The 13824-nt window shown below is 44.7% G+C and overlaps 1 protein-coding gene across 1 annotated transcript; it reads left to right on the forward strand.

Moving 5' to 3' along the window:
• Positions 1 to 97: 97 nt before the first annotated feature.
• Positions 98 to 9403, forward strand: HDDC2 (HD domain containing 2). The gene is made up of 6 exons (XM_063329680.1): positions 98 to 253; positions 726 to 847; positions 1797 to 1899; positions 4250 to 4318; positions 7916 to 8054; positions 9265 to 9403. The coding sequence occupies exons 1-6, from the start codon at positions 188 to 190 to the stop codon at positions 9357 to 9359; spliced, it is 594 nt and encodes a 197-aa protein (XP_063185750.1). The 5' UTR covers positions 98 to 187; the 3' UTR covers positions 9360 to 9403.
• The last annotated feature ends 4421 nt before the right edge of the window (positions 9404 to 13824 follow it).

Genomic DNA, 13824 nt, shown 5'->3' on the forward strand with positions numbered 1-13824 from the left:
CCTTCCCCTCCAGACACCAGCAGGCCCGAAGCTGCAGACGCGCTACCCCACCGCCGCATCCGGAGCGGGGCGCTGGGCCGGCCGCTCCCCTCGCCGGCCGCTCCCCCGGCGCCGCCCAGCGCTGCGCCTGGGCCGGGAGGAGGAGGAGGAGGAGCAGGGGGCCGTAGCGGTCGTTGCTGGGCGGCGGATGGCGGCGGGGGCGAGCGGCGGTGGCGGCCTGCTGCCCTTCCTGCGGCTGCTGGGGCAGCTGAAGGCGAGCGCGGGGGCCGGGGGAGCGGGAAAGGCCCATCTCGGCGGGGCTGCGGGCCCGGGCGACCGCGGTGTCTGGCGGGGTGTCCGCCCGCGGCCTCCCCCTGGGGCGGGCCGGGGCCCTCCGGCGGCGTCCCCAGCAGTCGCCGGGCTGGGAGCGGGAGCGCGGGTGGTGGCGCCCGGCCCGGCCGCCGGGGCCTGGTAGCAGGGCGGCCGGCGGAGGGACGAGGCCTCCGAGGTGTGCCTGTCGGCCCGCCGCGGAGCGGGGACGGCCGGCCCCGGCGCTGGGCCTGCCGCGGGGAAGCGTGGGCGCCGGGCGGGGGAGGGCAGGGGCGGCCCGGCCTTTCGATGTGAGCGCCGTGAGGATGAGGAGGGCGCCTGGTGGTGGGACAAAATTTTGCTGGTGCCTTTGAAGTGGGGTCCTTCAAAACCTAAGGTGGTAACGTCTACATCGCTGTAACGCTCTCCTCACTCAGAGAGTACCACGGACGGGATGGGTGTACAGGAACGTGTCGAAGCCAGAGAGCGTATCCGATCATATGTACAGGATGGCGATGATGGCTTTGGTGACAGAAGACAAAAGCCTTAACAAGGACAGGTGAGACCGCCTCTGGTTATCGTGACCATCTGTCAGCATCATAGGAGAGGTGCAACCAAAATGCTTAAAACAGCTGTCATCCTGAGGAATAGCTTTTAAAACACGCTGAAGGAATTTGAAGTCCTTTCCCCTTTTCCTTTCCGCCCATCCTTTGGATAGGGAGAGCTGAAAGGGGCTGAAGGCTTTAATTGCGAAATTCCAGGTGCTGAGGCAAGTCATTAATGCAGGGGCTCTGACCTGGCCTTCTGTCAAGTCATAAGTAAGCGAGCTGAAGACACTCTGTTAAAACACAGTTTGTAACCACAGACAGCAAAGGCAAAGCCATAGCCATACACTGTGTGGATTTTGACAGACCCTCAGCAGCAGTAAGGAGCCTCAGAAATCATACAGCATAGAAGAGGAGAAACATCATTAGTGTTGGATGAGTTGTCAAGTCTAGTATGGGATCATACTTGCTGTGTCCCTTCAGGAGCTGATGAAAATAGTGAAGGGGTTTTTTTGAGTATTCTGCTGCAGACCGCCACAGCTACAGAGCTGAGTGTCAGATTATTTACTGAATTTGGCATGGCTCCAATCAGATTGTCTTCTGCCTGTTGCAGTGTTCATGTGAAGCGTGTAATGTAGTTAGTTATCATAACATCTCCGAAAGCCAAACATACAAAAGCTAAGTATATTATTTTTGAATGCTGTGCTCGTGTACAAACTGTATTTATACTTGAATCTACATTTACAAGTAGCTGTAACAAGAAATCAGGAATTAAAATCATGTCTAGGTGGAAACTACTTCCCTTAGCAAAAAAGTGAAAAATGTTACGTAAAAGTAAAAAACAAAACCCAGCCATGTAAAATATATGAAGGGGATAAATTACGCAGTCTCTTAGCTTTATGAATAACAAGATATAATTTAAAATGCTGAAAGACTAATTATTCTGTCTTTGCTTCTTGTCAGATGCATACGATTAGCTTTGGTTCACGATATGGCTGAATGCATTGTTGGAGATATCGCTCCTGCAGATAATATCTCGAAAGAGGAGAAACACAGGAGAGAAGAGGTACGGACATAAGGCAGAAAACCACATCTGTGAAGTGTTCTGCATGTTTTTAGTGTTCTGGTGGCAATGAAGAGACTGTCATTGGCATTGGACAAATATGCCACAAACAAAGTTTTCAGCTCATGATTTTTGTACATGTAATGTCTCCAAGTACAAAGTTAGGGAAGGAGAACCTTTGAAGTAATCTTCATGTAGGCCATTTGTGAACCAGATGGAATTTTGGTAGCCTGAATTAGTCATGTTGACCAGTCTTACTGAGAGGTGGGGAGCAGAGGTGCACTGATGCACTGAGAAGGGTGGGTGACAGTTCATGGCAGATCATTTGTGCGGTGCCAGATTGTGTGGTTGTGACAGACTTTATGTAAACCATTTGCACAGGACTGCAGACACAGGTGCACGGGTCATGGGTCTTTGAGTGAAGCGTGCCTAGAATTATTTTATTTTTAGCTTTGTATGTGTCCAAATGTTGGTTTGTCGTTTCTGGTTTGCTGCATTTATTTGAAGAAAATGTAACCACTCCTCCAGCCACAGCTAGAGGGCAACGTGACACCTCAGAAACTCTTTAGAGGCTACAATTACCTCTTCAAAGAGCATAAAAAACAAAACAAAAAATCAAATAAAACATCGAACACCACTACCCCCCCCCAAAACGTTGCTGTAATTATACACACACACACACACTTTTATGCTTTTCTGTTTAAAACTTGGGGTTAGGGGGACTATGTCTAAATCTAGGAGTAAGCTCTTTGCTAAGAAACTGGAAATTAAAGATAGGGGTATTCAGTGTCTACTGCAATTTTGGTATTTCTTTTTTTCAGTGTATTTCCTAGTGTGTTCTTACAGTAAACAAACCAAACCACCCAGCTCTTTCGTGGAAGCCTCCAAAGGTTGTTTTGTCACCAAGGATCAGGCTTCAACTTTGCCTAGAGGGAATTCTCGTTTTTATTTAGACAATGACAAAGATATTTTGATGCCTAGGTACGTTTAAGAAGTTTTCTTAAGTACTTGGAGCTCCTTCTGCTCCCGTTTCACTCGATGAGGACTTTGTTATTGACTTTGCGGGAAGGAGGGTCAAGCATTAAACATTTAGGCTGACTCTGAAATACTTTGCTGTAAAAATACACCAAGGGTAACGGTTACATGAGGTGGCTTGAGCTGAACTATCAATATGCTGCTTCCGCTGCAGAGTTCTCCTTTTTTTCACTTTGCTCTACAGTTGATGTTGAGCTGGTTCTGCTTGTTTGCTTGTTTCAGAAGTTTGCTGCTTGTGCTGTAAGTTTAATCGGCTAGTCTCGCCAAAGCTAAGGCAGAAAATGAACTTGATTTGTTAAAAAAAAAAAGAAAATTGTGTTTTTGGAGGGGTTGTTTTGTGGGTTTTTTTTTGCCAGGCGAATCATTTTGCTAACCTTGAAATCTGATGAGCTCCAGAGCTGGAAGGAAGTGGGAAGGAATGAGACCTTGATGCTTCAGTGGTGGGGAGCAGCTGATTCAGTTCAGCTGTACTGTGAAGCTATACCCTGTATTTGAAGTGGAGAAACAGTCATGGCACAAAGCCTTTGTCTTGCCTGTGATGCTGATTGTTTCAGAAGCAGTCCTCAATGTTACTAGGAAAACAGTAGAAATAGCACCAAAATGAGACTGATCAGCTGGGAGAGCATGCAGAACAATTTCTGCTTTCTGCTTATACCATCAGTCTGATACTGTGTTAAACCTTGTACCAAGATTTTTTTTGTTGTTGAACAAATGGTATCTCAGTCTGGGAGCACTGCATTTCATTGCTGCAGAATATTAAATGGATTTTTTCGCTGTTTTTCAAAATTGGAGACTTTTAAAGACTTACGTTGTGTTGCCTGCCTGACAGTCAGTAGCTGTTCGTCAGCCCTGCTAGTGGAAATGTGCTAGTTGAGTGTTTGGGAGGGGGCAGTTGCTTGTCAACACTGGGAGTTAGTATTTTGAAGCTGCTTTTATGAACTGCGCCTATCACCCTATTAAGTTCAAATGTTGCCTCCACTAGTTAAATCTGGAAGGCAGAACTGGTAATTGATGGCAGTTCCCTGGCATTTGACTTGCCTGTTTTGCTCTGGGCTTCTTTTTGGTCTCTTGAAGATAGTGGCTGCACTTTCAGGTTGTTTTCTAACAGTTAACTTAAGCAGCTCCCAGAAAAGATCCTCCACTGAGTGGTCCGACTGCTTCTCTGGCAGATTTATGTACACGTGCACTTTAGAATAATCTGCTGTGTAGTGTATGTTTCTGCAAACTTGGTAATGAGTAGTTAATTCTTCAAAAAAGATTACGGTAAAAATGTGCTTGCTCAAAAAACGGATAAATGGAAATGACTTCTTTATTTCAGGCAGCTATGCAACAACTGAGCCAGCTTCTGTCAGAGGACCTCAGAAAAGAAGTCTATGAACTCTGGGAAGTAAGCTTGCATTCTTTTAATCCTTTGGTAAAATTCAGGATAACCCGTTGTCTTCTTCTGTTTACTTAGGAAACTGTGTCATCTCTTAATTTGACTTCCCACAAGGTAGATTCATTTGCTTGGGAGATAAGGGTATGAGTCAAGGTCACTTTGTATTCATTTCAAAATCAAACCCCAAACTTTGGTAGAACAGCCAGCTTCTGCCTTTGGCCTCTGAGAGTTTCCGATGAACCCATGCAGGGCTTGTACAACTGAAGGGAAGGGTTTGTCCTCTACATCCAGCACTCTTGGATATAAATCCGATTATTTTTTTTACTACATTATCTCTTTTGTTTGCATCTGGCTGTTTGCAGCTCATGATCTTTTAATACAGGAAAAAATAATGGGAGCTGATGGTGGCATGGAGTATTGCTTTTTATGCCAGTAATAATTTATGTGGCTTCCATTTCTTTATTTTACAGCCCATTAGGCTAAAATATTTAGTAGTAACTTCTGGTTTGAACTTAAATGTGGCCCATTGACACAGAACAGTGCTTTTCTACAAACAACACATTACTGGCTGGTCTTGGGTATCTTAAATGGTTGTGTTGGAAAGTATCTTCTATATTTGAAGGTGATTTAACTTTTTGATGTGAGCTCGTGCTGTTAATTGATAAGATCTTTTATACGTACTAACTAGGGAAGATTAGATTATTTCCAAGCAATTCAAGTTTATAATTACTGTGCTTTATCTTCTCCTGGCATACTGTCACGTGAGGATAAGTGCATCCACAGTATCTTGTTCACATGTTGTTGCAAACAAAGCATTATATTTTTCTTGGACTCAGTGACCTGAAGCTGTATTTTATGCTCATATTCTTACTTTTCCACGTGGACTGTATTTAAATTCCAGATATTTTTAGCCAATTTCTGCCTTTTGTTACAGCACCCTGTTTGTTTGGTTCTTTTTTTCTTGCTGTAGTTGTGTGGTGAAACTGGCAATGGGGATGGGTTTTCAGTGCTGTAATTCAAGGTAAAGGGGCAAACCAGTATAACTAGATCTGGGAAGTAATGTGCATGCGTTTGGTTAGCACTGGTTCCTTCTTCCTTGGGAAGGTGTTATAATAGAGGAAAAAGAGTTTTTGATAACATTAGTGCTGTAGGACTTCTTTTTTTGCATATTTTTGTTTTTCTTTGCCTCAGTCTTCTGATCGTGTAAGAGCTGGTTCAGTATGCAGTTGGTTCTTCAGCATGTTAGCTTTTTATCATTCTCATTAACTGTAATTTAACATATGCATGTGTCCGATCATTTGTTCTTTGTTTCTACCTTCAGGATAATTTATTGGCATTGAGTCTCCAACACAGCAGTGTGAGTGTAAGCCACATAGCAGCAAGTGTAACCTAAAAATCTAATATTCACATGTAGTCCCTCTAGTCTTAAGTGGAACAACTGCATGCTTCTTAAAAACAAAGAAAAGACAGAAAAGAAAAAAGGAAGAAAATAAGTCTCTGATCACTTGATACTCTGCTTTCAGCTAGCCAGAGGCATTTCCCTCTGATTTCTTTTTGTGAGTGTAGGAAGTTATGGCCCAGAGCCGAACAGTGGCTGGGATAAGATCTGTTGAGACTCAGCAAGTCCTTCCTGCGCTGCTCTGTCCTCGTCTCTGCCCCTCTTTCCCTTTCAGCCTTACGAGGACTATTGCTTCGGACCGTATTGGTGGGCACTCTGCAAGTGTAGGGGAGAAAGGTAGCAGAGACATGCCTCCGATATCTTTTCACTTTCTAACTTAATCTAGAATACGTTTGAAAAAACATTAAAGTAAATGAGTCAGCACACTTCAGCTCTGTCCTGCTTTTTTATTTTCAAGAGCAGAAGTACAGGAGTCTTTTTTTAAAAGGCAGACTGTGGTGTTTGAGAGACCAGTTACTGTTTTTCCAAAGTATGCTGTTATTTTGCACTCTTAAGCACCTGCAGGGAGGAAACACCAAGTGTTTATTCCAGCACTGTGCACAGTTGCACGTAGAATAGCTGATGTTTCTTGAAGTTAATGTGAGCTGAGGTATAAGTAAGATCTGGTGGGTTGCATGGCACAAAGAGGTTGGTAACGGATTGATACTCCCAGTTAATCGCTGGAGGTGGGACAGACCTTTACAAGCAAACAGCCATAGTTCTACTTCTCCTGAAGTTCTCCCTTGTAATGCTGCCAACAGTTTGTTCTCTTTGGTAGCCAAAAAAAAAAAAAAGTAGAAATAAGCAGATTTAAGAAAATAATAAGTAGTATTTAAACAATTTAAAGATGGGGCAAAGCTCAGATTGAAAGGAGGAAAAGGTAAAAGTGTTGAAATGAAATTGATTACTAAAATAATGATCAAAATGTAATTGAAATTTCAAAGCAGTGTTCAAATCTGGGTAGTATATGAATCAGTTGTGGCTATCAAAATCTGGATTTCTGACTTTCAAATGTAAAGCAAGAAGCATAAGAACAAACTGGCTCCTTATAGTCTGTCAGACAGTGACCATGACACTTGTCTGAGCATCAGTGTGCTGGAATTACAACCCAGGATCTTGTCACTGTGAATGATACCCACACGCGCAGTTGTCTTTTTAAAAGGCAGAAAGAGATGCCACATTCTTTGGTCAGTAGGAAAAACTTCCTGTGTTTGTGCCGCTCTCATCTGTGGAACTGCTGTGCGTTGTGGGTTGTGGGGATCTGAAAGCACGGGTGGGCCCGGTGTGTACTTAAGCTGCTGCTCTCGTTATTGGCGGTGGTGATGATGAATGGGGTCAGACCTGCTGAGGGTAGGGAGATGATGGTAACCTGCACAGCAGGAAACCTTTGTGGAAGTCAGGAGAAGACCAGGTGATGAGGCATCAAATACAAGGCAGTAGATTTGGAAAGGAAAAATGAAATAGCAAACCTGTCTTCCACCATCACTGGAAGCAAATGGCAGCAAAATTGTTCCAGTTCACTAGAAATGTGAATGACTCACTAATATATACTGACGATGACTGGAGAGAGGGAAAAGATAGCAGAGAGATTAAAGGACTTGAAGTCTGAAGGGGAGGAAACCCCTTAACGACTCCCCTCCCTATCTCCTAGGAGAGACATAAAGACATAAGCAGCTCAGACAGATTAGACCAAAGAGATTTAAGAAGGAGTGACAGGAGAAATGTAAAGAACAGTTCCTTATAAAAACAGCAAGTGATGGAGAAAAGTGCAAAATAGGTCTTAAAAATAGGTAATGGTAATACATAGGCACACACTGTGGTAATTTATAGCCTTATCCAGGCCTGAAAAGATCTTTATATATAAAATGCTGTTAAATGGAACCTATTATTTAACTCGTATATCATGTAGGGTTGTCTCCATATCATCTCTGATTCAGCCAAAACATTTGGTATGTTTAGAGTTAAGAGTATGCAAAAGAATTGTGTTTCAAGTGTTTTCCTGAATATCAGTCTTAAAAAAAAAAAAAAAAAAAAAAAGTGAAAGACATAACTGACGTGAATATTTAGGGAGCGGCTTGTACTAGTGAAGAAAATTCTAGATATATAAAGAGCTTCTAATACTCTGTGAACAACACAATTTTTTTTCTTGTAACTGCAAATCTGTTCAGGAATACGAAAATCAGTGTACTGCAGAAGCCAAGTTTGTAAAACAGTTGGACCAGTGTGAGATGATTCTGCAAGCATTTGAGTACGAAGAGTTGGAAAACACACCTGGCAGACTGCAGGATTTTTACGATTCAACTGCTGGTATGACATTTGGACTTTTTTTTTTTCTTTTATAAATGAAAAATATAAATTGCCTTTTTTTCTGATAAACATTCAGAGCAAGTGAGCGCTAGTTATTTTACTCATTCCACAAGTGTCCTAAATATTTCAGGGGAAAACTTACTGCACTGTGAAAATAACTTAGATTTATCTGTATGTGTTGAAGCTGAATTTCATTTATGCCAAGTTCCTTTTACATCACTTTTCACCTGGAGAGGCCCAGCTTTCATTACACTTGAAGGTGTTTAAGGATCTTCCTGTACCATCGGAGGGCTATGAAGGAGGCTTCGGTCTTCGCTGATGCTCTGTCAGCAGCTTGTTTCGACTTTGTTAGTGTTTCCTGACCCAGTGAAGTAGAATTTGTTACCCCAAGGTGAGCTGTGGTCTTGTGTGACCTGCCCCAGGTACATGCGAGAACCAGCTCAGAGAAGTGTTTTAGGTGCAATCGTACTTTTTATTCTATCCACTGCTTTTCATCCTTTAAAATAAACTGATAGTGGAAAGGAAAAATAAGTAAAATAATAGTCTTTATTATTTTAGCAAGGGAGTTGAACGCCACAAGAGGACTGTAACTCCAAGTCATCCTATCCTGGGAAAAAACTAGGGACGGACAGACGTGGGGAGAGAACCGGCAATCACCAGACACAGTCCCTGACAAATCCCTTCTATGCTTTCGTGACCCCTCAGGGAAATAATGAGCTCTCTGCAAACTGCAATAATGTGATTAGGGAAGAAGGAGAAAAAAAAAGGACAACATCAGCATAGCTGGAATACTTAATTTCCGAATTGACGTCTTTGCCCTCCTAGTAGAACTCAGTAACTTAAACTAAGGTAGAGGCTCAGCAGAGCCTAGAGCAGAGCACGTACCCTACGTGCACCTGTAATTGGGCTGGTTTCCTGTAGCAGGATATATAGTGTGGGATTGTCAGGGTCAGAGTGGGTCCTTTTTTTCAGCTCTTAAGTGTCTTAATAGAGCATGAAATATTTTTATAAGTTTTGGGTGGAAAAAACAGCTATTCTTACAGGTATTCCATAGTTGGCGTAAAATGGGAGTACTCTCTTTCTTAAAAGAATAATTTGGCGTTTATTTTGAGCCTACAGCAATGTCACTGCTAACCGTTCACTGCCAACTTTTCACATGTAGGAAAATGAGAGCATTTTTAATTAACTTTCTCTTTTTTTTGTTTTGCAGGAAAGTTTGTTCACCCAGAAATACTCCAGCTTGTATCTCTGATTAACACAGAAAGGAATAAAAAAATAGCTGCTACATCTCATCCACATTCCTGAGGTGTTCCTAAACACTGTAACTATAATAAATATTTTGTTTTATATTCTGTGCATTATTTTTCCTCCCGTAACATCACTAATTCTGCCAGCAGATTTTTTAATGTGCGTTCACTGCTGAAAATCCCAGGATCGCTTAGGTAGTAGGTCTAGGAGGCAGGATAGTTACCTAGATCAGAGTTAAGGACCAAATATTTAGAATGAGTTTGTTTGTGTTTTTCTTGTTTTTAATCAGCCTCTGATTGATGCGGTCTCGGTTACAAATAGATTCTCCACTGGGGAAATTCAGGTAAGTTTAAAATTTAGCTGATTGCAATCTAATTTGTTTGTGTAATGCACTGACTGGGACGGGTAGTTTTGTTCTGTGACTTGTAGGTATGTATGGATTTAAGTACCTTCAGATGGGTGAATACCCGTTCACTGCGCTACACAGGAGCGAGACCAGTGAGTAAATTTCTGTAGAAGCTCTTGACAGAGACAAGCTTAGAGATGAGATTTCTTTGGAGTGCATCAGCCTTAAGAAGTGATGGTGGATAAAACTGGTAATCTCATTAATTACAGTTTCTCAATGCATTTATTGTTTCGTACCATTTCTCTGCTGTTCACGTGTTGTATCAGGGAATGGCACTGACATCCCCCCGACTCCCCCTCGCCCCAGACTGGCAGTTTTACAGACTTTTGCACAGGTCACTGATGATCACAGAATAGCTGAGGTCGGGAGAGACCTTTGGAGCTCGCGCAGTCTGTATCCCCTCTACGCCCATGTAAAGCTGGCCGTCCCTTCTTCGGGCTGTTACACGCTGGTACTAATTCTGCTGTAAATGACAGGTTTCAGCAGAAGTAGTAATGCTAATGTGAAAGTACAGTATGGTTGTCAGGTAAAACTGTAGTGGTGGTAAATGCCATAGTGAGGCCAGTGTCTGCACCATTGGCGATTGCGTCATGTGTGCAGCTGGAGATTAGGCTGATGTCACAATTACCAGGTATTTAAAGTTTGCACCTGCAAAAATTAGATGCTGGAGACTTGGAGCTGGCTTCTCTGCCTCCAGTCTCATGTCAGATGAGACAGCATAAAACTCAGTTGTCCTTCCCTTTAACGGTAAGCGATTTAGCTGAGCACAGATCTTCGGGCACCATGACTCGGGAAGTGTCTCCTTTAGAGAGAGCTCGGGGGCCTGGCAGAAGTTCGTTCTGCGGCACGGAGCGCTGCGCAGAGCTGCTGGGAGCTCCTGCCTCAGGGGCTGGCACAGTGCACAAGGGCTGCAGAGCGTATGGGTCCAGGTGGGACGTGAAAAGCCTGGGGAACCGCACCTGGCAGCAGCTGGGCCTGTATCGGGTTTGCGTGGCAAGGTTTTGGTAGCCGGGGGGCTACAGGGGTGTAAGATTCAGCTAGCTGGGGGGCTACAGCGTCTGTGAGAAGCTGCTGAAGCTTCCCCCATGTCCAACAGAGCCAATGCCACCCGGCTCCAAAACGGACCCACCACTGGCCAAGGCCAAGCCCATCAGTCATGGTGGTAGCACCTCCGGGATAATATGTAAGAAGGGGGGGAAAAAACCTGCGGGGCAGTAGCCATAAGAGAGGAGTGAGAATACGTGAGAGCACCCGCTCTGCAGCCACCAAGGTCAGTGAAGGAGTGGGAGGAGGTCCTCCAGGCGCTGGAGCAGTTTCCCCTGCAGCCAGCCCGTGGGGAAGACTGTGGTGAGGCAGGCTGTCCCCCTGCAGCCCATGGAGGTTAATGGTGGAGCAGATATCCACCTGCAGCCTGTGGGGGACCTCACACTGGAGCAGATGTGTACCTGAAGGAGGCTGTGACCCCGTGGGAAGCCTGTGCTGGAGCAGGCTCCTGGCAGGACCTGTGGCCCTGTGGAGAGAGGAGCCCACGCTGGAGCAGGTTTGCTGGCGGGACTTGTGACCCCGTGGGGGACCCACGCTGGAGCAGCCTGTTCCTGAAGGGCTGCCCCCCATGGAAGGGACACGCACTGGAGCAGTTCGTGAAGAACTGCAGCCTGTGGGAAGGACTCACATTGGAGAAGTTCGTGGAGGACTGTCTGCTGTGGGAGGGACCCCATGCTGGAGCAGGGGAAGAGTGTGAGGAGTTCTTCCCCCTGAGAAGGAGGGAGCAGCAGAGACAACGAGTGATGAACTGACCATTCCCATCCCACTGTGTTGCTCGGGGGGAGGAGGTAGAGAATTCGGGAGTAAAGCTGAGCCCGGGGAGGAGAGAGGTGTGGGGGGAAGGTGTTTTAAGATTTAGTTTTTATGATTAATTTAATTTTCTCCAAGACAAATCTGTTTTGTCTGTGACAGTGATTGCTGAGTGACCTCCCCGTCCTTATCTCGACCCATGAGCCTTTTGTTATATTTCCTCTCCCCTGTCCAGCTGAGGAGGGCAGAGATGGAACAGCTTTGGCGGGCACCTGCCATCCAGCCAGGGTCAACCCACCACAGCGCCCTCTGGAGACCCTGGAAGAACAAGCTGCCCTTTACTGAGCAATACAAAACTATTTAGTGGTTATGGGGTGGCTGATTGCCGTGCTGCAGGGGTGGCAGAGCAAGGCCCATCATTCAGCATTTTTGTCCCATCGAGATGGATACAAACCACAGTCTCCATTAGTTTGTGCTGAATTGGGGTTGGAACAAGATGATCTTTAAGGTCCCTTCCAACGCTACAGATGCATTGGAAGGCATAACTGAGAACGCTCTTGACAAACAAGAGAAGTGGCCTTAAAAAGATGTGTGATTGATAGAAACACAGGCAGCGCAGGAACAGTCGGTTCCTCCAACGCAGCAGGAGGCTTTACTGGCTGGCGATGCGCCGTTCTGCGGGGGGTCCAGGGGACGCGGCGCTCAACCCGTCAGCCCTGCAGCGGTGCAAGGTAAGCGTTATCCTGGGAAACAGAGACGGGGTTTGTGTCTGTGTTGTGTGGGGTTTGACTTTGTTTAAAGAAACCCAGCAGGTACTTCATGTAAAGTTACATTCCCTTCTGCTCGCTGCAGGGGCAACTGTGTGTCAGTTTTGGGCACTGCATTTTAACAGAAATAGGAGTTGGTTGGGAAGAGACTGGAGGAGAAAGTGTGATCAGAAAGTGTGAGCCGTGATGAGGCGTTGCTAGAAAGGTTAGCAAACAGCCTGTGGGGCTTCAGGCTTCCGCGTGCAGCACCAAAGTGTGCTGTTAATGTGTTGGAGAAGTGTCCTAGGCCCTGGACACAGGGCCTGTGAGAGGAAGTCACCTCCTCCCCCTCTTTCTCCTGACCACCCTATCAGCGTGGAGCCTACACGTAGTGGCAGCTGCTGTGATGACAGTAACGTGTAAGGATTTATCCGAAGAGAAGCTTGTCTGGCCCCGCTGCCTCCACTGGCAGTCATACTGACACAAGCTCTTTAAAGTATGCTCTTAATGAGCGTAGTTAAAAACAATTTACTGGGTTCCCAGAAGCATTTTTCTGTGTGTGTATGTATAGACGTGCATATATGTGTATGGCAATAAAATGAGGTCTAGTCAGGGTCCTGTAGAAGATGACAGTGCTTGGACTCTGTGTTTGAACCTTGGTAGAGCTGCTGGCCCTGCTCCAAAGACGGTCAATAGCGTTAGCACTACATGATGTTTTCTGCCGCGCATTTCGCTTTTGCTGAACTCTGCTCCATCATTTTTCTCCTTTGAACCTCAACAATTTCAAAGCAGATTGCCATGGGGCAGTTTAAGTCCAGAAGGGACCGAGCAGGTTTTGAAAACTGTAGGAATGGCCGTTTGTTGTGGCAAGATGATGTTCTTGCCGTTTACCTCGATACTCGAGTGAAACAGCAAGGCTTCGACATGCACAGTGATACTGGTAAATACACAGAATTAAAAAGAAAACATCACAAAGTGTAGAAGAGTAAGAGAGAAATTTATTTTCAGTAAGAATATCAATAACTTCCTTTACACGAACTAAGTTGACCATTAATACCTTCTTTATTTAAATAAAGTCACACTTATGCACAAAACCATGTAAAATAAGCTAGCAAACTATTACAAGAAAACTACTTTAAAAAATGAATTAGATTTGCTTCCATGCTAAAAATCGCACTAAAGCGGCATTTGATATAAATGTCCAAAGTTAACTTATGTCCAGTAGAACATTACAAAAGGACTTCCAACTTTGTAAAAACTATAACAAAAGCCACACAGGAAAGAAAAAAAAAAAAAAATCACTTAAAGCCAAGTTTCCTCACAAGATTTTAAGCAGTCTGTAATGTCAAACTCACTAACACTGATTTGAAGCTTTGGCTTATGCTAAAAAAAAAAAAGCATCCATTGTGAAAGTAGCCAGACGGTTTTTCCATCCTGTTTATCGACAAAGTTCTGCTCATCTCAGTCTGGTGAACTCAGGATTGCAACATGCAGACTGACACGTGCTCACTAGACAGCAAGATAGTGTCACAAGTGCGCTGCTCTTTTCTTCGGAAAAAAAAAAAAAATGTTAAAA

This window comes from Chroicocephalus ridibundus, chromosome 3 (genome assembly GCF_963924245.1).
Source record: "Chroicocephalus ridibundus chromosome 3, bChrRid1.1, whole genome shotgun sequence".
NCBI lineage: Eukaryota > Metazoa > Chordata > Aves > Charadriiformes > Laridae > Chroicocephalus > Chroicocephalus ridibundus.